The sequence below is a fragment of the Eubalaena glacialis genome, chromosome 14 (assembly GCF_028564815.1).
Source record: "Eubalaena glacialis isolate mEubGla1 chromosome 14, mEubGla1.1.hap2.+ XY, whole genome shotgun sequence".
Lineage (NCBI taxonomy): Eukaryota > Metazoa > Chordata > Mammalia > Artiodactyla > Balaenidae > Eubalaena > Eubalaena glacialis.
This window is the reverse complement of record NC_083729.1, coordinates 31,920,120-31,945,626: the sequence shown is the minus strand read 5'-3', so window position 1 is coordinate 31,945,626 and position 25,507 is coordinate 31,920,120. Positions and strand designations below refer to the sequence as shown.

General features: G+C 39.1%; 1 protein-coding gene across 6 annotated transcripts in view; it reads left to right on the top strand.

Moving 5' to 3' along the window:
- Positions 1 to 14,110, top strand: part of DHX57 (DExH-box helicase 57) — a 57,329-nt gene extending 43,219 nt beyond the window's left edge. For all 6 annotated transcript variants that reach the window (XM_061211178.1, XM_061211183.1, XM_061211180.1 and 3 more), the window contains 7 exons: positions 2,780 to 2,875; positions 2,961 to 3,044; positions 5,715 to 5,852; positions 6,529 to 6,603; positions 8,154 to 8,288; positions 11,556 to 11,756; positions 13,421 to 14,110. In XM_061211178.1, coding sequence (XP_061067161.1) covers positions 2,780 to 2,875; positions 2,961 to 3,044; positions 5,715 to 5,852; positions 6,529 to 6,603; positions 8,154 to 8,288; positions 11,556 to 11,756; positions 13,421 to 13,564 — 873 coding nt within the window. In that variant the 3' untranslated portion in view covers positions 13,565 to 14,110. The remainder of the gene's footprint in view (positions 1 to 2,779; positions 2,876 to 2,960; positions 3,045 to 5,714; positions 5,853 to 6,528; positions 6,604 to 8,153; positions 8,289 to 11,555; positions 11,757 to 13,420) is intronic.
- Positions 14,111 to 25,507: the final 11,397 nt, after the last annotated feature.

Here is a 25,507-nt window from a genome sequence, read left to right as displayed (position 1 = left end):
TTTATTTTTATGAATTCCAATTTATCTAGTTTTTTGTTGATCGAGCTTTTGTTGTTGTCATGGTTAAGAATCCATTGCCAAATCCAAAGTCATGAAAATTTATCCCTATGTTTTTTCCTAAAAGTTTTATAGTTTTAGCTCTTACATTATGGTCTTTGGTCCATTTTGAGTTAGTTTTTGAATATAATGTGAAGTAAGAATCCAACTTCATTCTTTTGCATGTGACTATCCTGTTGTCCCATCACCATTTGTTGAAAAGACTATTCTTTCCCCACTGAATGGTGTTAGCATTCTTGTCAGTAATCAACTGACCATACATAAATACATGGGTTTATTCCTGGATTCTCAATTCTATTCCATTGAGTTATATGTCTATCCTTATGCCAGTTCCACGCTGTCTTGATTCAAAATACAAAACTCCAGTTTTGTAGTAAGTTTTGAAATCGGGAAGTGTGAGTCCTCCAACTTTGTTCTTTTTATTAGTGTCTTGAGGATTTTTACATTCATAAGAGTTATTGGTCTGTAGTATTCTTTTCTTGTCATGTCTTTATCTGGCTTTGGTATCAGAGTAATACTGGCCACATAATGATTTGGGAAGTGTTCCCTCCTCCTTTATTTTTTTGAAGATTTTGTGAGAATTAATGTTAAGTCTTATTTAAATGCTTGGTAGAAATCAGCAGTGAAGCCACTTGGTCTTTTCTTTGTGGGTAGTTTTTTTTCTTATAATTAATTCAACCTCTTCACTTCTTAATAGGTCTATTCAGATTATCTGTTTCTTTTTGAGTCAGTTTTGATCATTTGCTTTTTCTAGGAATTTGTCCATTTCATCTAAATTACCTAATTTATTAATATATAAACATAGTATTTTATAGTCCTTTTTATTTCTGAGAGCTTGTTAGTAATATCCCCTTTCATTTCTGATTCTAATAATTTGAGCCTTCTCTCTTTTTTTCTTGATCAGTTTAGCTAAAGGTTTGTCAGTTTTGTTGATCTTTTCAGAGAACCAGCTTTTGGTTTCATTGGTTTTCCCTACTGTTTTTCTGTCCTCTATTTTATTAATTTCTGCTCTTTGTTTCTTTCCTTCTGTTTGTTTCAGTTTTAGTTTGGTCTTCATTTTCCAGTGTCTTAAGGTGGAAGTTTATTGATTTGAGATCTTTCTTCTTTTTTAGTATAGACATATACAGCTATAAATTTTCTTCTATGGACTGCTTTAGCTGCATCCTGTAAGTTTTGGTATGTTGTGTCTTCATTTTCATTCATTTCAAGTTTTTTTTTTTGGCGATTGGGTTTTCGTTACTACGCGTGGGCTTTTTCTAGCTGCGGCGAGCAGGGGCTACTCTTCATTGCGGTGCGCGGGCTTCTCTCTGCAGTGGCCTCTCTTGCTGTGGAGCACGGGCTCTAGGCATGTGGGCTTCAGTAGTTGTGGCGCATTTCAAGTATTTTCTGATTTCCCTCTCTAGTTCTTCTATGACTCATTGGTTATTTAGGCACGTGTTGTTTAATGTCCACATATGTATGAGTTTCCCAGTTTTTTCCTTTTATTGACTTCTAATTGCATTCTGTTGTGGTCAAAGAACATACTTTGTATTATTTTAGTCCTTTAAAACTTACTAAGCTTTGTTTTATGGCTAAATATATGCTCTGTCCTGGAAAGTATTCCATGTAGACTTGAAAATGAATATTCGGCTGTTGTTGGGTAGAGTGTCACTCTGCCTTTATTTTCACCATGGCTTATCTCAGATAGATAGGGGAATAGATGTAATAATTTTCTTCAGTTTTAATGTTATACTTCATGGAATTGTAAACTCACAGATCTGCAAAAAGATCTTAGTTCAGCCCCCTCATTTAACAACAGATGACAAAACCAAGGGCCAGGCTAGGTGATGTAGCTTGCTCAGAGACATACAGTCAGTGTTATTGTGAACAAGACCTCCATTGCCTATTTCTCAGATCATCTAAATAACCTCTCACTGGCTGTTTTCTTTTATTGGAATGCAGAAATTGTTCATTAGAAATGTTGATGTCATCCTTAGCCAAAACTGAACACCTGTCCTTTGCTGGGTTCTGTAAACATAGTTAATTCCCAAATATAATCCTTTTCCCACTAGTCTTCCTAAAAAGGAAGAAAATTTATTTTCAAATAGAAAATAAAATTTTATTATTGTTGTGTTAGCTATAAAGGTGTCCAAATGTATGAAAATTAGAGAGAAGCACCGTAGTTGGTTTAGAATGATTTTCAGTGTGATACAGCTTGGGCCTCAGTGTAACTTGCTCTTGCTGGTGTCTTTAGTACATGTGTATGTTGCAGCAAGAGAAGGCAGTGAAAATTAAGTTCTCAGCTGATTTTACTAATTTGTAGGGAAAAGGAGGACCTGTAAACATTATTTTTAAAAGGAAAAAAACATGAGTTATGGGTATAAAAATAGGGGAGACTTAAGTATAGACGATGAATAAGAATCTGTAAAATAAAGATACCACAGAATTAACAGAATCTTAGATTTTAGATGTAGCTTTTAGAATGAGTGGCTCTTTGATGACATCTTGCCACTAGGAAGTAAAAGACCCAGTAGAGGTTATTTTGGGCAGGCAGATGGACTCACAAGGACAAGCAGGACTGTTAGCTGGACACTTAACCACCATAATTACTTCTAACCAGCCACCCACCGTGTACTCTGTTCCACGCAAAATACTTCCCGAGGCACCTGGCTTCAGCAGTAGGAAAGTGCCATTTGAAACTTTGGGTAAAATGTGTCCTTCAAACCTGCTTTTCCTCATTTAGGTATCTCCCTGGGATAAAAAAGAGGAAGCTAACCAGAAAAAGCTAGAATTTGCATTTGCAAACAGTGATTATCTGGCCCTTCTACGAGCATATAAAGTAAGTATAGAACCTAATAGCTGAGATTTATTACCAGAGTTGGCACTAAAGACAGAGTAACATTTTGATTTTCTCCAAAATTTAGGGATGGCAGCTAAGTACGAAAGAAGGTATGCGTGCAAGTTATAATTACTGCAGACAAAACTTCTTGTCAAGAAGAGTTCTTCAGGTGAGTTGTTTCTGTGGAAATTTGTTTTCATTCATTTTCTATTGTAGTAGCGCACCAGAGGGTGTTGCAACTTTATCTTGCTTGTCCTGCCTTGACATTGAAAATGTTATTTTTGGAATATGCTTGGCTTTACCACCCGTGTAAAACAGACTCCTGAACTATGACATCAGGCCTTTTGTGCTGAACCTTTCAACTGACCTGTTCTTCCTCTTTTCAGTGAATCTGTGTTTAACTTATGTGGAGGCTAGGGGAATATAGGCACTCTGAAGATTACTGCTTGCTGGAAGTCAGTTTTTTCCATAATTATACCAAACATTCTTAACCCGGATCCATAAGCCCCTGAAACTGTATGCAAAGTCATACCCTTATACATATGTGCATTATTCTGGAGAAAGGGATCATAGCTTCATCAGATTCTCAAAGCGGTCTATGACCATTGCCAAACCCCTTACCCTCTCCCTAAAACCAAAGACTGAATACTGAACCAGATTTTCTTTGTTAATTCTTCTTCTGTCCATCAGAGGCTACTATGTCAATAACAAGTACACAAGAAAGAAAGGTTTATTATCTTCTGTGTAATAATAGGCAGGGCTCTGTCTTCTGTTGTAACAGTATTTTAGGCCCCCTTCCAAAGTGGCATGAAAAGCCAGAATAATAACGGTGCATATCTTTACAAAGCATCTATTTCACTCAAAGATTTTGAGGCTGGGGAGGGGGAAGGACTTTATTTCTATATTAGAAGATGTCTTGGAATAGAACACAAAATTAATGTTCATAGTACTTACCACTACCTGACAGCTAGTTATCTCTCTACCCCATAAGCTCCATCAGAGCCGAGATTTTATCTGTTTTGTTCAATACTGTATCCCCAGTGCCTAGAATAGTACTTAGCACATAGTTGATGCTCAGTAAAATTCATTGAATGCATGAATGAATGGTTATTTAAAATGAAGTAAGAGACCTGAAAACCATCCCAGTATTTGCCTTTATTCTTCTCTGCCTTTAGGTGTACTGCAGTGAGACGTTTTGAGAAGACATAAAGCCTCTAGCTTTATTCTAAGTACAACAAAAGCAATGATTTTCAATCCTGGCTACACATTAGATTCACCTGAGGGAGCTTAAAAAAAAAAAAGTAAAAATACCCAAATTCCACCCCAGGCCAATTACATCTGGATCTCCAGGGGTGGAGCCTGAGCATCTGTTTATTTTCCTTGTTGTTGAGTTCACCAAGTGATTCTAATATGCTGCCAGGGTTGAGAACCACTGGTCTAAAGGGTATTTTATATGTAAGGTGCAGTAATAAATATTTTCTTGAGTCATTAAGAGTTTTAAGTGTAAAATAATATTTCTTTTAAATTACATTTTTTACTAAATTTATTCTTTTTCTTTAGGATATATGTAGATTTTGCTGTGATCTATGAGGGCCATCAAACAGCTACCTCTTTTCACTGAAGTCCAGCTTAGATTGTATTGTAGAATTTTTTTTTTGTTTTTTTTTTTAATCGACTTTTTTTTTTTAATTTATTTTTGGCTGCATTGGGTCTTTGTTGCTGCATGCGGGCTTTTCTCTAGTTGTGGTGAGCGGGGGCTACTCTTCGTTGCGGTGCGCAGGCTTCTCATTGCGGTGGCTTCTCTTGTTGCGGAGCACGGGCTCTATGCACGCGGGCTTCAGTAGTTGTGGCGCGTGGGCTCTAGAGCACAGGCTCAGTAGTCGTGGCACACGGGCTTAATTGCTCCACAGCATGTGGATCTTCCCAGACCAGGGCTCGAACCCGTGTCCCCTGCATTGGCAGGCGTATTCTTAACCACTGCGTCACCAGGGAAGTACTAGAATTAGTTTTATTAAGATATTAAAACCTTGTCATGAAATATAACTCTGGTATATTCAACTCCTAGTTATATTTTGCCATGTTATCCATCTGTACTTGAGACAGTCCAAGAAAATACTTAAATTGTCGTCAGATACAGGGTAGCATTGCTTAGCTTTCCATTCCTTTGATTGTCATTATCTGCTTCTCTATTGTCTGATATACAGCTAATATTTGAACAGATGCCAGACAGAGGTTTGTGCTTTTCGTTCTCACACTTGTGCTCAGCTGCAGAAAGGGGTTTCTAAATCTAAACCACTTAATAGTATTCCTATTCGTAGGGAGAACGTGAGCCAGCCAAGTCCACAAGGTAAGAGAAAGAGGGAAGGTTCTGAGGTGGGTGTTGTGCATCTTTTAAGAGAGAACACTACCACTCTAGGCTCGGGTAAGGCACTAAGAGGACCTGAGCAGAAAGGAAGTAGGAAAAACTAGACAGTGTCACAACACCTTGAGCTGGAGTTCCAAACAAAGTAAACTATGTTTTTGGCCGTCCTAAGAATTGCGAGGAAAATCAGACCTACCCAAAATCCAATTAATGGTTTTTTTTTACCGTAATCTAGAATTAAATGATCTTTGGGTTTTCTGAAATTTGTGAATTTCTGTGTAACGGTTTTACACTGCTGGTTTGTGTAAGTGAAAACTGCCCTTTTGGGAATGAACAGACAAGATAATCTTCATACCTGTTTGTTTGGTAAACACATATGAGTCTCATTACTATACGCTGAACTGATTCGTTTTTGTAGTCATTCTTACCTTTGATATGTTGATGCCCCTGCTTAAAGATTTTTTCCATTTCTTTCAGGAAATGGCCAGCCTCAAACGACAGTTCACTGAACTGTTATCGGATATAGGCTTCGTAAAAGAGGGACTCAGAGCAAGGGAAATTGAGAAAAGGACCCAAGGAGGAGGAGATGGTATCTTGGATGCCACAGGAGAAGAGGTAAAGAATGTGTAGTTAGTTCTTACTTCTCTTTGATGATCACACTCATAGTCTATTACCTCAGGAACACTTGTAGGCCTTGTTCACTTAAGCCCTATGAGCAGTGGGTTAGTGGCATTCTTGATTTTCTTTCCACAAATGTCAGCTAACACTCATAAAAACAAGAGTTTTTCTGTTGATTGTTGCTTCTGTTTTTTTTTTTAATTTCACATTGGTTCTTGGTAGGTCCATCAGAGGTAGAATGGACTTTACAATGATGTCTTCTTAATCAGACCAGCCTTTTTCAAACCCAGGATAGTTTTGTATATAATAAGTATCAGAAGAACAATTCAAGATGAAACCTGATGCCACTCTGTTCTAAGTACAGTTAGTACTTTCTGGAAATTGTGAACATCTCATGAACCAGAATCTTTCTCTCGACTGATCCTTAGGAACACTGGCTTTGTAACTGCTTTGCAGAGATCTAGAAAGTAATTGTGGGCTTCTTGGAATGGGTACTGTGTGAATGTGGTCCAGTAGATTTATTTTTTCCTTAGAAATAATTTTTCTAGCAAAGTGATTGATAGAAATTAGATGCTTTTAAGATATAAATCAAGAGAAATATAATAATAACTTCCAGGGAATAGACAGAAATAGCCACATTACTTATAAGATTAATGCTGTGTTTCTCTCATAGGCTAACTCAAATGCTGAGAACCCCAAGTTGATATCAGCAATGCTGTGTGCTGCTCTGTATCCAAATGTAGTGCAGGTAAGGAAACATTTTTCCTGGGTCCTCCCACTTCCTGTTTGATTTTAGCCAAGGGATGTAAGTTAAGACATGCACATTAATCATCTTAAAGACACACACACACACAGCCTTTTAAACGTAGTATATATTTCCAATTCTTCAATTCCCCAAATGTGTTTAGATACATCATTCAAGAACACATTTATTGTATAAAATAAGGTGCCTTTTTAATCCTTCTGACATTATGACATTCCAGAAATTAAAATGGACATAAATGTCACTGTCAGCCAGTCTGTGCATAACTAACCTATGTTAGGTAGAAATTTGATTCGACTACAATTTCCCTTATGCCCTCTACTCTGGACTAAAATTAGATAAGAACAAACAAGTCAGTGCCTTGTCATGGGACCACCTATGATCGCCCTCTTCTGGAAACCCTACCTGAATGTACTGTCAGACTTTTACCTGAGATTTGATTATCCAGTCCTTGTCAAACTTAGAATGTGAATTTGTCAGAGTACTGAAGCATTTCTCATTTAACTTTTTGATAAATGTTCAGTTGATGTCTGCTGATTCATTTATGGCTTATTTTTGCTTAGTGCTTGCATGCTTTTCAAATCATTTGAAATTTACTTTAAAAAAAATCATTTGGAGAAAAGCTACGGAGACAGTTAAAAAATCAGGGGTAAGGGGGATGAATAAGCAGAGCACAGAAGATTTTAAGGGCAGTAAAAATACTCTGCATGATACCATAATGATAGATAACATGTCATACTTGCCCAAACCCATGGAATGTACAACAAAAGTAAACCCTAATATAAACTATGGACTTTGGGTGATGATGATGTGACAATGAGGTGCTATATAGCCACTGAGAATTATGTTTTAGGAAAATATTTATAGAAAATGATCCTATATTAGTTTTAATACATATATATTTTATTTATGTGTTTATCTCCATTTCTATATATAAATATAAATCTAACAGAAAACTAAAATGATATTTGTCAAACATTAATGTTAGTTATTTCTTAATCATGGGATTACAGGAGTTTTTATTATAGGTTATTACAAGATATTGAATATTGTTCCCTGTGTTATATAGTAGTAATGTTATTTTCTACAGTAAATATGGAGGTGTGTGTGTGCACATAAGCTTTTCATTTTTTTGAGTGAAACAATCTGTTTTTCACTATTTTGAAAAATTCATTTGGAAATATTGGGTTGGTATTGGAATTGCCAGCAGATTCCTGGTCCAGTGTTGCCAGCTGAATCTCTTTCCCTGATAATCAGGGCAGACCTGAAACATCAACGTGGTTTCTCCCCCCTGTGGCTGGTGTGTGGTATAGTCACCCAGAACTACTGCATTTACATCCACACCTCCTCATGGTTAAAAGAACGGAAAAGCAAGCATGCTTATACTGCTTCCAAAAGGAAACTAAGAGAGAGGGAAGCAGCAACAAAGGCATTCAAACAAGACTGGTTTTGTGTCAAGGGATACATCCTACAATGGAAATACATATTATAGATCTTTTTTTTTTTTTTTTTTTTTTTTAATACCTGTTGTTTAGGTGAAAAGCCCAGAAGGGAAATTTCAGAAGACCAGTACCGGAGCTGTCAGAATGCAACCGAAATCAGAGGAATTGAAGTTTGTCACCAAGAACGATGGATATGTACACATTCACCCTTCGTCAGTGAACTATCAGGTCAGGATGGCTGGGTATACTTACGGTCAGGTTCCACATCCACGGATTCAACCAATGCGAATTGTGTAGTACTGTAGTATTTAGTACTGAAAAAATCTGAGTGTAAGTGGACCCTGCAGTTCAAAGCCTTGTTGTTCAAGGGTCAAATGTATTTACACGTGGCAGGTCCTGGGGTGAGAAACAGTCCCTTCACTTCAGCCAAACCTTGTTCTATCACTCACTGTCTTTAGCAGCACCACTGACTTGGGGAAAGTTGAATAAGCACAAACGTACTGGAAATTGAACTGTTAAGCCTGCTTTCAGATATAAAATTGTTTCTTTGTGGCGGTGATATAGAGGTCATGATGTAATTCTCTCACTCCATCTGTGCCTTAAGAGGCCGTGACCTATGCTTGCTGCTCCAACTTCCTCAGCTCTCCTTCCCTCAGCCAATTGCTGGGAGGCGTCTGCTCCCACCACGCCACTAAATTCATCAGAAGTCATGAATAACCTCCTAGTTGTCTAATATAGGGAACAGATTCCCTGGCTCTCATCATTCTTGACTCATGAAGTATTTGACATTGCTGACTTCCCTACCTCTTGACACTATCTTTGATGTTTTTTGCTTCTGAAATATCACTTTCTTCTCTCTCTCTCTGATCATCTCCCTCTAGCTCCTTTACTAGATTCTCTTCCCTTACTCTGAAATCGTGGTTCTGTCCTTGTTCTCTTATTACAGTGCATATAATCTTCCTGCACCACCAGAGCACAACATCGTGGTTCTAACTGCCACCTACATGCTGACACAGACCCCAAATCTCTCTCTCTCGTCCTGGGCTTTTTTTTCTGAGCTGTCTTGCTAGAAATCACCACCTGGATGCCTTCTAGTCACCTCAAACTCAAAAGCTGAAAAATCAAACTCACTATCTCTGAATTCACTCCTCTGTGTTCCCTGTCTTGGTGAAATGGGACCATCCAAATCAGAACCCTGGAGTCGCATGGACCCTGCTTCTTTTCTCCTGATGCCAATCTAATTGGTCACCAGGTCCCAACAATTCCACCTTTTTGACATGTCTCAGATTTGCCTACTTCTCTTGTCCCTGCTGCCATTTCCTCAGTTCAAACCACAAACAAACATCTGTCTCTTGCCTGAAGTACTAATCTTACTTCTGGTGCTTTCTCTCTCCAACCTTTTATACTACTGCTGCCAGAATCATCTTTACAAAACACACATTTGATCATGTCATACCCTTGCTTAAAACTCTTCATAGATGGAGTCTACTGTAAACTCTCCTATGACCCTTCACATCCAGCCCCTTCTTAGCCCATGTCCCCTGCCTCAACTCCCTCCTGTCATTCTTTATGCTCCAGCGATACCAGACTACCAACAGTGTCCCCCAGTGCCATGACACAGGACACACTGTCCTCTATGCCTGGAGTGGCATTCTAATTCCCCAGCAGGCTCCTACTCATCCTCCAAGTTTCCATTATATATCCCTTTCCCAGTATCCCTCTCCAAGTTGCTCCTTACTTCTGCTCCGTCACTGTATAGTTTGCATTTTTCCACTGTTGTACTTATCACATTATTTTATAGTTTATGGTATGTCTCATTCATGGACTTGTAAAATTCCTGAAGACAGGAATTGAATTTTATTCATCTCTGCGTTCTTGATGTCTAGCACGGTGCCTAGCCAGCATAGCTGAAAGCAGATGCTCAATAAAGCTTCATCTTGATAAAGAGATGAAGGAGGAAAAGAGAAAAGGAGAATGGAAGAAGAGAGTTTGAAGTGTTAGGGCTGGTCAGCCCGCAAAACAACTGAGTAAAGTGTCTTTCAGCAAAGCATGAAAAAAAGTGTTAAGCTCAGAAGCGTCTGAGGACCAGGAAGTCATCTGCCCTCTTGGCTGCATGTGTACTTGGGAACCAGGGGCCCAAGTTACCTCCACTCGTCCTCTCCTGCGTTTACCGTGACATTTCTGCAGTGAATCCAAGTCGTTCATGCATCCACTCAGTATCTGCTAGCACCTCCTCTGTGCCAGGCATTGTTGCAGGCCATGGAGGACAGCGGATGAGCTAGGGAGACAAGGTCTCTGCCCTCAGGGAACTTACATTCTAATGGGGAAGACAGGCAAGAAATAAGTAAACAAATATTCTCAGGTTAATGACAAATATTATGAAGGAAAATAAAACCATAAGAGATTGAGAGTGACAGGAGAGGGGCTTTTTTTTTTTTTAACTATAGTTGATTTACAATATTGTGTTAGTTTCAGGTATATAGCTTCAGATTCGTTTCCACTATAGGTTATTACAAGATACTGCATATAGTTCCCTGTGCTATACAGTAATCCTTGTTATTTATCTTTTATATACAGTGGTGAATATCTATCAATATTAATCCCGTACTCCTAATTTATCCCTCCACCTCCCAAGAGGGGCTACTTTACATAGAGTGGCCAGGGAAGAACTCTGAGGAGAAAACAATTGAGCAGATCCTAAATGAAGTAAAGGGCAAGTCATGCAGATACCTAAAGAGAGGACATTCCAAGCTGAGGAAATAAGTGCAAAGACCATGAGATGGGAGCATATTTGGTGTGTTCCAGGAAATGCAAGAAGGCAGCCAGTGCAAATGGAGGGGATGGTTAGGGGTGGAAGTGGTAGACGAGTTGGGACAAGCGGGCAGGGATCAGGTCGTGTAGGACCCTGTAATCCACAGAAGGATCTGAGATTTTATCCTTGGGAAATCTCCAGAGGGTTCTGAGCCCTAACTGGTATTTAAAAGATCACTGTGGCCTCTGTATGGAAAAGAAACTGTGAAGATGCAAAAGGGCAGGTACATAGGAAGCCATTGCAGTGGTCTGTATGAGATGACAGTTTGCATGAGTTGGTAGCTGTAGAAGTGGTGAGAATATGTCAGTTCATCATGTATTTTGAAAACAGAGCTGACAGGACTTAGTGATGATGTAGATGCAGTGAGGGAGAGAGAGCAATCAAGGATGGCTCCTAAATTGGGAGCTTGAGCAACTGGGTGAATGGGAGTATCATTTAATGAGATAGTGAACACCACAAGGAGGGGAAAATTGAGAATTCCTTTTGAACACAAGACGTCTGAGATGCTTGTTAGATGTCCGAGTACAGACATCAAGTAGGCAGTTGCACATACAAGGCTGGAGCTCAGGGGAACCTACAGGCTGAAGATAATTTTGGGAGTCATTGGACAGGTGATGATTAAATCCCTGGGACTGGTGGAGTTCCCCTTATGTTGCCAGTGACGTAACTGTCTTATGTTTCAGGTCAGACACTTTGACAGCCCCTACCTGGTGTACCATGAGAAGATCAAAACTAGTCGGGTGTTCATCCGAGACTGCAGCATGGTGTCTGTGTACCCGCTGGTCTTGTTCGGAGGAGGCCAAGTGAATGTGCAGCTCCAAAGGGGAGAGTTCATTGTCTCCTTGGACGATGGGTGGATCCGTTTTGCAGCAGCTTCACATCAGGTAAGGGATAACGAGTCTGTCCCATGAGACTCAGGCCATGAGGGGGCTCTGATAATAGGAAGTATAGGGCATTTCTTCAGGGAACAGGGACCACAGAGCTGAGTAAGAGTGAATGATGGGTCTGCAGGGGACACTAAGCAAGACTGAGGCTGAAGTGAGGCCGGGGGGGTAGCCTTAGTAAGAGTTCAGGAAGCACACTAGGAGGGGAAGCCCAGGACAGTTGGTGTGAAAGGCTTCGGACAGAAGCTATGAGTGAGGTGTTGGAGCTTCCTAATTGTTATACAAATACAAGTTCAAAGAAAATCAAAATATAGATGAGCAGAACTAAGTAAAAATCACCCTGATTCCACAACCACCACTAAGAAAATAATGTCTCAATTATTCACTATATGGAGTCTCTAGAAAACGTTTAAGGGGGAGTATATTTAAGAAATAAAAATTGTTAATATTTGCATCTCTTAGAAACCTTCTCTTGCAGGAGGCAGAAACACCAACTCAAACTTACAGTTAAATTCCCTTCACGGTCTGAAGCAGCACAGTCCAGGAGAAATATGTGCCACATACTTAATAATTTTCCTAGTAGCCACATTAAAAAGAGTAAATAGGTGAAATTAATTTTAATATATTTTATATAGCAGAAAACATCTAAAAAGTTTTAATTTCAACATGTAATCAATATAAAAAATTGAGATTTTTTATACTCTTTTTTCATACTAAGTCTTCAAAATCTGGTGTGTATTTTATACCCACAGTGCATCTCGATTTGGATCAGGCACATTTCATGTGGTCAGGAGAGTAGCCATGTGGGACAGTACAGGTCAAGAGGGCCAGGCAGGGTTGGTTTGATTCAGCTGCTTAACAACAAAAGCCTGTCTGGCCCTGTGGTAGCAGGATGGCTGTAGTAGCTCCTGGGTCACGTCCATGCAGCATATACTGTCCAAAAGGGAAGACAGAACGCTTCTTTCCTAAAAGTTCCAGCAAACCTCCTCTCCTAAACCAACTCCTGTGGCTGAAGAATGTCATGGACTCTAAGGCCTGGACCACCTGAACCATTCACTCTGGCAGGGCACATGGCGTGAGCCTGCGTGATGCAGACAGAGTCCACACTGCAGGGTTGCCAGACAGTGGAGGAGGAGCCAAACATGTCGGCAAGACATCCACAGTGGCACTGCATCAGCACAAGCAAAACGCCAGAAAAAATGTGGGCTATCTCCCAACCCCATCCCCACTAACAAAAGCGTAAAAATTCCAAAGTTAAAGAGCTTTTTTTGGTTTAATATCTGCCATTTTTAATTCTCCATTTTCCTGCTTCTCCTCTCGGAGCAAATTGTAAAAGTTGACCAAGCTTTAATATGGAGAACACTATATGAAAGCCATATTTCGGGATTTAATTTTTTCTTTAAATGAGATGTGATAGAGGAGGCTTTTTAAAATGGACCCCACTTAGTGTATTACAGAGCTGACATTGAGTGTATGTTCCTATAATTGCATCAAGAAATTTTAGAAGCACTTTTAGAAAAAAAAGATGTTTAGTTCCCCCACCGTGGAATTAAAATTAATAGCAGAAATCTAGAATAATGATAATCATAACTGGAGAACTTCCTTTAATAACCTTTCCTCCCCTGTTGGTCCAAGCGCTGCTTACATTGCAACTTTCATTTTAGGTGGCTGAATTAGTAAAGGAACTTCGCTGCGAACTTGACCAGCTTCTCCAGGATAAGATAAAAAACCCAAGCATAGATCTGTGTACCTGTCCTCGAGGGTCACGGATCATCAGCATGATTGTGAAACTTGTCACCACACAATAAAGACCAGGCTTGGGAGAGTGCTTGCTACTCACCTGCTTGCTCAGCTGGGAAATGACGGCAGCACCTCTGCCTCGAGCTGCAGCTCCGCAATGGGGCTGCCCTGGTGAAGGAGCCCAGGGCAGGCACTGCCAAGTCAGCTGAGGCGACGCACACCTTTAGGGAAATTTTCCACACTAAGTATTTCTAACCAAGCAGTGGGCACTCCCAGCACAATCTGGAGTGTCGATGTGAGTTCAAAAACCAACTTGCCTGTATTTTTCTCTCTGACTGCCCTGGAATGAATGAAATTCATCTGATTAACAGGAAAGTGAATGTTTAATACAATTCTGTTTAATCTATGTATTATTTTTCTCCTGCTTTTTACTGGGGTGAGATAAAGGGCATGAGGAGAAATATCAGTTGTTCTTTTCTGTCATAAAGGCTCAACTGAAAGAAGTCAGAACAGAGAAGGAAGGAAAAAAATCATGTGAGCAAGAAAAATTAAAATTTCATTTCGGCTATAGGCCATTACATAAACTTCATTTGTGAGGGATTTTTACTCATTAAAGTTCAGCTTAAAAAAACCAGACTTAATGAGCACTTATTTGTTATCAAAATGTGAGCTGGTTTTATCCATAACACACTTATTCTTTTTTTTTTTAATAAATTTATTTTATTTATTTGTTTTTGGCTGAGTTGGGTCTTCGTTGCTGTGCACAGGCTTTCTCTAGTTGCAGTGAGCAGGGGCTACTCTTCGTTGTGGTGCACAGGCTTCTCATTGCAGTGGCTTCTCTTGTTGCAGAGCACGGGCTCTAGGCGCGTGGGCTTCAGTAGTTGTGGCATGCAGGCTCAGTAGTTGTGGCTCGCGGGCTCTAGAGCGCAGGCTCAGTCGTTGTGGCACACGGGCTTAGTTGCTCCACAGCATGTGGGATCCTCCCGGACCAGGGCTTGAACCCGTGTCCCCTACATTGGCAGGCGGATTCTTAATCCACTGTGCCAGCAGGGAAGCCCCACACTTATTCTTAAAAGCTGAACAATCTGGGTGTTTTCATTCTCTTGTAGGTTTTCTATTTAGGAATCTTATGAACCCTGTCTTATGAACTCACCTGGATCTAATGGCCACATTTCACATTACCCGAAGGAGAATTTTAATGGTATTCTCAGAACAGAGTTGGCATGGTTAAGGTAGAAAAGGTTGCCATACTAGTGTCAGATTTACAGCCATAAAAATACCTTCCATGGGACTGTTATTTTCAACCACCACTTAGGGTAATGGGGCACTAGCATTCTGAAAAAAAAAAAAAAATATATATATATATATATATATTTACACTTTCCCTGGACATTTTTCAAGTGTGACCAAGAAGAATCCCAAAAAGCTGGGTGGAAAAAGTATTCCTGTATTTGGGTAGTCCTCAGGTAGAGAGTCACTACAGGTTTCCCACTATACGTGGAATTCACACTAACTCGACAAAACCACCTCAGTGAAGGATGTTCACTTTTCAAGGTATTACTTTAAGTTTTCAGGAAACCACCGAAACTGTCCAAAACAGTCATTATGAAGTGTGTTTAAGCTTCAGTGCACTTAAAGATTTTAGGCTCTAAGCAGTGTTTTTAAAAGGCATTAATTCATATCATCACTTTAAATAAATACATACATATGCATAGCACCCACAGTATCCAAGTTCTGACTTGCTATTGAAACAAGGCTCACATTACAGAACCGATTAGGCTGGGACATTTAGGAGAAATGAAGGAAAAAACTGCACTAACCCTCTAAACAAGTGTTTTTCAAATCAGTTTTGACTGTTGGTGCTATAGCAGAGCTCATGCTGCCCTAACTAGAGCCATCTGCCCAAGTGAACTTGCAGCTTTGCATGCAAGTTTGCAGCAGAGCACGCAGCTGCAAGGTAGTTAATAACAAAACTTTCCATTCAGAGTGCTGAGAAGTTGCTCTCTCAGGGAGGCCGTGCTGGGCTGGTTACTTTCAGCCACATACAAATGCACAAATCCATAGCAGCACCATTTACAATAGCCAAGGCACAGAAACAACCTAACTATCCATCAACAGATTGAATGGATAAAGGAGATGTGATGTATATAGACACAATGGAATATTGCTCAGCCATAAAAAAGAATGAAATAATGCCATTTGGAACAACATGGATGGACCTAGAGATTATCATACCAAGTGAAGTAAGCCAGACAGAGAAAGACAAATATCATAGGCTATTACTTATATGTGTAATCTAAAAGAGTGATTCAAATGAACTTATTTACAAAACAAATAAACTCACAGACATAGAAAACAAACTTATAGTTATCAAGAGGATAGCCGGGTTGGGTGGGGTGGGCGTGGGGAGGAGAGATAAATTAGGAGTTTGGGATTAACATATACACACTACTATATATAAAATAGGTTAACAAGGACCTACTGTACAGCACAGGGAACTATATTAAATATCCTGTAATAACCTATAATGGAAAAGAATCTAAAAAAGTGTATGTGTAACTGAATCACTTTGCTGTACACTTGAAACTAACACAACATTGTAAACTAACTACAATTCAACCAAAAAAATAAAAACAAATGCACAAACCCTATCATTCTGTAGATGTGCCAGAATGTGAAAAAGGTTGGAAACCCTTGACTGAAGGCATTCATAAAATCCTCACCCCCAAACTAAATTTCTTTAAGCTCATCATTAAAACTATGAAATAAGAAATGAAATAGGATTATCTCTTTTTGATTAAAGTCAGAATACAGTAGTATTTCAAGGTGAAACTGGATTTCTAAGCCCCAACAAGATGGTCAGAATTTAATGTTAATTTTATGGAGAACTCTGTAAATGTGTTCTTAAATATTTGTTTTACTGGAATCTAGTTAGGGAACAATATTAATGAAATACTCGCTACAAAATTAGTCTGCACTGCTGTTGTGTAGTACATGTAATTGGGAAGTTCTCAGGAAATGAGACTATCTCAGCACTTACAGAGGGGGTCAGATTGATAAAACATTAGCTTTGTCTTCTTCCTCAAGTTCCATATCTGAATGTTACCATTCAAACTCCCTGACAAGTAATGAACTTTGGCCTTTAAACTGCTCAGATAATAGAATGGGGAGGATAAAAGTATATCAAAGCATGCAGCCTGTGGATCTATAGGCATGGTCATTGTTTTTTCTTTCTAGGCAATGGTTTGAATATGTCCCTTAGAGGTTATCATAAAATAAGATCTTGTGAAAGTGAGATAGGCTGGGACCTGGGACCCTTTGCTGCAGTGCTTGCACCTGGACAAACATCTCCTCAAGCAACAAAATACAAAAACAACCAACAACAACTATGAAGGACTAAAAATAACTGTGTGCATGAGCAGTTGGGGCAAATTATGATCAACAAGATCATACAAGAAGACAAAAAACCCAACAAAAGCAGGGTGTCAGGAGCAAAAGCAGGGTAGTGCACATGCCCTCTGCACACAGCACCACCAAGGGGGTGGGCAGACCACCTCAGCCACCCCTCTGGCCCAATCCCTGGACCCGCCCCTACCTTCACTCCCATATAAGGAACCAGCTTGCCCCCCTCAGGGAGCAAGCAAGGGGAGCCCCAATAAAGCCTTGCTTGAATTTCTTGTCTGGCCTCTTGTCAATTTCTATTGATTAAGGAGGCCAAGAACCCTGGTCAGTAACAGGGACAGAAAAGACTGAAAAAGAGAAAGAGAGAGATTGCCATTTCAACCCACTCCCTGCGGGTATCTATTCAGGCACCAACCTGCAAACTTCCAGAAAGGGCCAGTGAAGGCGGTAGCACCCTGTCCACTGCCCACCAGGGTGATCAAGCCTGGAAACCAGCCAGTTGTACGTTGTCTGTGGGTCTTTGACCCACAGGTGGGACTCTCACCCACGCATACACCAGTATATAGAAATCTGCCTTTTCAGCCTGTTCCCAATGGGACTTCTCTTGGTGGCAGGAAAATAAAGATGAGAATATTGGGACAATCGGACTTCCAGACCCTACACGATATGAGGTTTGAAATCTATTACTCTCAGAAATCTCCCATCAGGGAGAGACTGCTGGACCAAGATCTGCAAAGTGTGAAAGGAGCCTCTCCCTGCTCTGCTTGTCACCTGCCAATGTGAGCTGTTACCTGCCAGAGGGAGCAGGTCTCACAAGCTGAGAGGAGTGATGCTGTAGCTGCCTGATGTCCACTCTCTCAGGATAGGAGAGAAGAGAGGACAGAGAGAGGAGAAGTAGAGAGATTTCAGGAGAGGGAAAGGGACAAAGGGGAGGGGAAAGTGGTGAGGGAAAAAGGACTAAGGGCAGGGGAAAGCATTTCCTGAATGAGGGCACTGAGGCCCTCAGGGGCCAGGAAGGCAGACCTACCAAATGTGGTGACACTGAAACAAGAGGTTCAGGCAGCTTTGTAAATTCAGCACCTGCGGAACATCCAAATGGACAATGGGTGCTCTCGCAGCTGGGACAGGTCTGGCCTTAGCAGCTATGGGCTTTGTGGTCATGTACATGCAGGGGCTGGGCTGGGTCAGGGTCTGAGCTGCCTCCATAGCTCCCATAGCAGGCCCAGGTGCGTGACTACTGCAGTTCTAGGACCAGCTTCAGTGGATTTGTGCTGGTAGCCTTGTGAAAACAAAGCCTGAGAGGCACCAGGGCCAACTGCCAGCATACAGTGGATGTGGGGCCAAGGGCAATGCCAACAACAGTGTACTTTGTGAGCCCACACAACGGGTTGTGAAAGGTGACACAACAGAGCACAGCCACAGGTGAACAGCTCCAGCGGAGGAATACTCAGTGGCTCCTCTCCCAAAGGGAGTGCTCCAATCCCACCTACCTTGCACCACAGATTAGAAACTCAACTCAGAATGGATCTGGCGGCTTCTACTCCATCAACTAGGGAGCAGACCCTGCTCCTGACAGGGCAGTGACAACCACAGAGCAAGGAGGAAGGCCTGCTCAATATCCAGTGCAGGCTCTGGTCACCACGACATCATTCACACCTCCTATCAAGGGGATAACAGCCAGTATACAATGAAGAAAGAAGTGACAGCCGTCCATACTAAAAACAGCCCTCGCACCAATAAATATTAAACCCACACAGGCTATACAGGAATGTTCCCACATAAAAATAGCCCTCCAAGACCACAGTAGATAATTGTTTCCCCTAAACTCATAGAGCAAGAGAAATATAAGTAAAATGAAGAAGGAAGAGGAACCATTCCCAATTAAAAGATCGAGAGATTTCCCCTGAAAGAACAATAAAACAGACCTCTTCAGTCTAATAGACGCCGAGTTCAAAAAGGAGATAATGAAAATACTGACGGAATTAAGAAAGGCAATCAACAGAAATGCAGATTACTGTAAAAGGGAACTAAAAACTATAAGGAGGAGCCAAGAAAAATCAGAAAATTCATTTAAAGAGAAGAAAGATGAACTAAAGGCTATAAATAGCAGAATGAATAATGCAGAAGAATGAATATGTGATCTAGAAGATGAATAATGGAAATCATCCAATTAGAACAGCAGACAGAAACCAAAATTTTAAAAAATGAAAGCAATATAAGAGACCTATGGGATAATATAAAGCATGTCAATCTACAAATAATAGGGATCCCAGAAAGACAAGAAAGAGAAAAAGGGGTTTAAAATGTATTTGAAGAAATTATGGCTGAAAACTTCCCAAACCTAAAGAAGGAAATAGATATCCAGATACAGGAAGCACAGAGGGTCCCAAACAAGATAAACCCAAACAGACCTACACCAAGATATATTATAATAAAAATGGCAAAAGTTAAAGATGAATAGAGGATTCTAAACGCAGCACGAGAAAAAACAAAGAATTAATTACAAGGGAACCCCCTTAAGGCTATCAGCTGATTTCTCTACAGAAATGTTGCATGCTGGAAAGGAGTGGCAAGACATATTCAAAGTCCTGAAAGGGAAAAATCTGCAACCTAGGATACTCTACCCAGCAAGGTTATCATTTAGAATAGAAGGAGAGATAAAGAATTTCTCAGACAAGCAAAAACTAAAAGAATACAGCAATACTAAACCTATCCTAAAGGAAATATTGAAAGGTCTTCTCTAAATAGAAAAGTAAGAGTCTATAGGAAAGAGAAAATCACAATTAGAAAGTAAATCACTTAAATAAGCCAGTACACAGATTTTTTTAAAAATCAAAAAATTTCTGTGAAAGCAATGATAACCACAATGAACAGCAAAAGGATGAACATGAATATGCAAAACAGGACGTCAAAATCATAAAATGTGGGGGAGGAGAGTAAGAAAATGTAGATTTTTTTTTTTCTAGAATGTGTTTAAGTCTATATGACTACCAGTGTAAAGCAAGTAGATATAGGAAAGGGTTAACATACTTGAAAAACAGGGCAACCACCAATCAAAAACACACAATAGATTCACAAAAACCAAAAAGAACAGAACATAAGCATAATACAAAATAAAATCATCAAACCACAAAAGGAAAAACAAAAAGAAAAAAAAAAGGACAAAGAAGAAATATAAAATCAATGGGAAAACAAGGTTTAAAATGGCAATAAATACATATCTATCAATAATTATCTGTCAGTGGACTAAATGCTCCAATCAAAAGACACAGAGTGACAGATTGGATATAAAGGCAAGAGCTTACAATATGCTGCCTACCAGAGATCCACTTTAGGGCAAAGGACACACATAGATTAAAAGTGAGGGTATGGAAAAAGATATTTCATGCAAACGAAAATGACAAGAAAGCAGCGGTCACAATACTCATATTAGACAAAATAGACTTTAAAACAAAGGCTATAAACAAAGATTAAAAAGGACACTATATATTGATAAAGGATCAATACAAGGAGAGGATATTACACTTGTCAACATATATGCACCCAATATAGGAGCACCGAAATACATAAAACAAATACTAACATACATAAAGGAAGAAACTGACAGGAATACAATAATAGTAGGAGACTTTAACATCCCACTCACATCAATGGACAGATCTTTGAGACAGAAAATCAATAAGGCAACATAGATTCTACATGATACAATAGAACAGTTAGACTTAATTGATATCTTCAGGACATTACAGCCAAAAAAAAGCAGAATACACATTCTCTTCAAGTCCACATGGAACATTAGCTAGGACTGACCACATACTAGGACACAAAACAAACCTCAACAAATTTAAGAGTATAGAAGTTATTTCAAGCATCTTTTCTGATCACAACAGCATAAAACTAGAAATCAACAACAGAAAAAGAAAGGAGAAAAAAAGTTTCATGGAGACTAAACAACATGCTACAAAAAACCAATGGGTCAACGATGAAATCAAAGAAGAAATTAAAAAATAACTTGAGGCAAATGACAAGGAAATACAACCATACAACATCTATGGGATGCAGCAAAAGCAGTTCTTACAGTGAAGTTCATAGCGATACAGGCCTTCTTTAAGAAACAAATCTCAAACAACATAACCCACCACCTAAAAGAATTAGAAAAAGAACAAACAAAACCTGAAGTCAGCAGAAGGAAGGAGATAATAAAGATCAGAGAGGAAATAGAGTTTTTAAAAAAAATAGAAAAAAAAAATCTATAAAACCAAGAGCTGGTTCTTTGAAAGGGTAAACAAAATTGACAAACCTGTGGCCAGGCTCACCAAGAAGAAAAGAGAGAAGACCCAAATAAACAAAATAAGAAATGAAAGAGGAGAAATCACAACAGATACCACAAAAATATAAAAACCATAAAGAGAGTACTATGAACAATTATATGCCAACAAATTTGACAACCTCGAAGAAATGGACAACTTTCTAGAAACATACAACCAACCAAAACTGAATCAAGAAGAAATAGATAACCTGAACAGATCAATCACTAGAAATGAAATAGAATCTGTAATAAAATAAACTTATAAACAAAAGTCCAGAGCCAGATGGCTTCACTGGGGTATTCTACCAAACATACAAAGAAGAACTTCTACCGATCCTTCTCAAACTCTTCCAAAAGACTGAAGAGGAAGGAACACTCCCAAAGACATTCTATGAAGCCACCATCATCCTGATACCAACAACACATAAAAAAGGTTATACACCACAACCAAGTTGGATTCATCCCAGGGTCACAAGGACAGTTCAACATATGCAGATCAATCAATGTGATACACCACATCAACAAAAGGACAAAAACCACATGATCACCTCAATACACGCAGAAAAAGCATTGGATAAAATTGACCAAAACTCTTAAGAAAGTGGGTAGAGAGGGAACATATCTCAACACAATAAAAGATATTTATGACAAACTTACAGCCAATATAATACTCAACAGTGAAAAGCTGAAAGCCTTCCCACTAAAATCTGGAACAAGACAAGGATACCCACTCTCACCACTTCTCTTCAACATAGTATTGGAAGTCCTAGCCACAGCAATCAGACAAGAAAAAGAAAAGGTATTCAGATTGTTAGGGAAGAGGTAAAATTGTCATTATATGCAGACGACAATGATAATATATAGAAAACCCTAAAGACTCCACACAAAAACTATTAGAACTGATAAACGAATTTAGCAAGGTAGCGGGATACAAGATTAACATACAGAAATTGGTTGCATTTAGTGCACTTTACATTAACAGTGAAATATCAGAAAGAGAATGTAAACAAACAATGCCTTTTAAAATCACAACCAAAAAAAAAAAATACTTAGGAATAAACCTCACCAAGGAGGTGAAAGACTTACATGCTGAGAACTACAAAACATTAATAAAGGAAATTAAAGATGATTCAAAGAAATAGAAAGATATCCCATGCTCTTGGATTGGAAGAATTAATACTGTTAAAATGGCCATACTACCCAAAGCAATCTACAGATTTAATGTGATCCTTATTAAATTACCCATGACATTTTTCACAGAAATAGAACAAATAATACTAAAATCTATATGGAACTATAAAAGACCCAGAATTGCCAAAGCAATCCTGAGGAAAAAGAACAGAGCAGGAGGCATAACCCTCCCAGACTTCAGATAATACAACAAGGCTACAGTAATCAAAACAGCATGGTGAGCTCTACCCACCACCAGAGCCTCCCATCAAGCCTCTTAGATAGCCTCAACCACCAGAGGGCAGACAGCAGAAGCAAGAAAAACTACAATCCTGCAGCCTGTGGAACAAAAACCACATTCACAGAAAGATAGACAAGATGAAAAGGCAGAGGGCTACATACCAGATGAAGGAACAAGATAAAACCCCAGAAAAACAACTAAATGAAGTGGAGATAGGCAACCTTCCAGAAAAGAATTCAGAATAATGACAGTGAAGATGATCCAGGACCTCGGAATAAGAATGGAGGCAAAGATCGAGAAGATGCAAGAAATGTTTAACAAAGACCTAGAAGAATTAAAGAACAAACAAACAGAGAAGAACAATACAATAACTGAAATGAAAACTACACAAGAAGGAATCAATAGCAGAATAACTGAGGCAGAAGAACGGATAAGTGACCTGGAAGACAGAATGGTGGAATTCACTGCCACGGAACAGAATAAAGAAAAAAGAATGAAAAGAAATGAAGACAGCCTAAGAGACCTCTGGGACAACATTAAACACAACAACATTCGCATTATAGGGGTCCCAGAAGGAGAAGAGAGAGAGAAAGGACCTGAGAAAATATTTGAAGAGATTATAGTCGAAAACTTCCCTAACATGGGAAAGGAAATAGCCACCCAAGTCCAGGAAGTGCAGAGAGTGCCATAAAGGATAAACCCAAGGAGAAACACGCCAAGACACATAGTAATCAAATTGGCAGAAGTTAAAGACAAAGAAAAATTATTGAAAGCAGCAAGGGAAAAACGACAAATAACATACAAGGGAACTCCCATAAGGTTAACAGCTGATTTCTCAGCAGAAACTCTACAAGCCAGAAGGGAGTGGCATGATATACTTAAAGTGATGAAAGGGAAGAACCTACAACCAAGATTACTCTACCCAGCAAAGATCTCATTTAGATTTGATGGAGAAATCAAAAGCTTTACAGACAAGCAAAAGCTAAGAGAATTCAGCACCGCCAAACCAGCTCAACAACAAATGCTAAAGGAACTTCTCTAAGTGAGAAACACAAGAGAAGAAAAGGACCTACAAAAACAAACCCAAAACAATTAAGAAAATGGTCATAGGAACATACATATCGATAATTACCTTAAACGTGAATGGATTAAATGCTCCAACCAAAAGACACAGGCTTGCTGAATGGATATAAAAACAAGACCCATATATATGCTGTCTACAAGAGACCCACTTCAGACCTAGGGACACATACAGACTGAAAGTGAGGGGATGGAAAAAGATATTCCATGCAAATGGAAATCAAAAGAAAGCTGGAGTAGCTATACTCATATCAGATAAAATAGACTTTAAAGACTGTTACAAGAGACAAGGAAGGACACTATGTAATGATCAAGGGACCAATCCAAGAAGAAGATATAACAATTATAAATATATATGCACCCAACATAGGAGCACCTCAATACATAAGGCAACTGCTAACAGCTATAAAAGAGGAAATAGACAGTAACACAATAATAGTGGGGGACTTTAACACCTCACTTACACCAATGGACAGATCATTCAAATTGAAAATAAATAAGGAAACACAAGTTTTAAATGGCACAATAGACCAGATAGATTTGATTGATATTTATAGGACATTCCATCCAAAAACAGCAGATTACACTTTCTTCTCAAGTGCGCACGGAACATTCTCCAGGATAGATCACATCTTGGGTCACAAATCAAGCCTCAGTAAATTTAAGAAAATTGAAATCATATCAAGCATCTTTTCTGACCACAACGCTATGAGATTAGAAATGAATTACAGGGAAAAAAACGTAAAAAGCAGAAACACATGGAGGCTAAACAATACGTTACTAAATAACCAAGAGATCACTGAAGAAATCAAAGAGGAAACAAAAATACCTAGAGACAAATGACAATGAAAACACGACGATCCAAAACCTATGGGATGCAGCAAAAGCAGTTCTAAGAGGGAAGTTTATAGCTATACAAGCCTACCTCAAGAAACAAGAAAAATCTCAAGTAAACAATCTAAACTTACACCTAAAGGAACTAGAGAAAGAAGAACAAACAAAACCCAAAGTTAGCAGAAGGAAAGAAATCATAAAGATCAGAGCGGAAATAAATGAAATAGAAACAAAGAAAACAATAGCAAAGATCAATAAAACTAAAGGCTGGTTCTTTGAGAAGATAAACAAAATTGATAAGCCATTTGTCAGACTCATCAAGAAAAAGAGGGAGAGGACTCAAATCAATAAAATTAGAAATGAAAAAGGAGAAGTTACAACAGACACCACAGAAATACAAAGCATCCTAAAGACTACTACAAGCAACTCTATGCCAATAAAATGGACAACCTGGAAGAAATGGATAAATTCTTAGAAAGGTATAACCTTCCAAGACTGAACCAGGAAGAAGCAGAAAATATGAACAGACCAATCACAAGTAATGAAATTGAAACTGTGATTAAAAATCTTCCAACAAACAAAAGTCCAGGACCAGATGGCTTCACAGGTGAATTCTATCAAACATTTAGAGAAGAGCTAACACCCATCCTTCTCAAACTCTTCCAAAAAATTGCAGAGGAAGGAACACTCCCAAACTCATTCTATGAGGCCACCATCACCCTGATACCAAAACCAGACAAAGATACTACAAAAAAAGAAAATTACAGACCAATATCACTGATGAATATAGATGCAAAAATCCTCAACAAAATACTAGCAAACAGAATCCAGCAACACATTAAAAGGATCATACACCACGATCAAGTGGGATTTATCCCAGGGATGCAAGGATTCTTCAATATATGCAAATCAATCAATGTGATACACCATATTAACAAATTGAAGAATAAAAACCATATGATCATCTCAATAGAT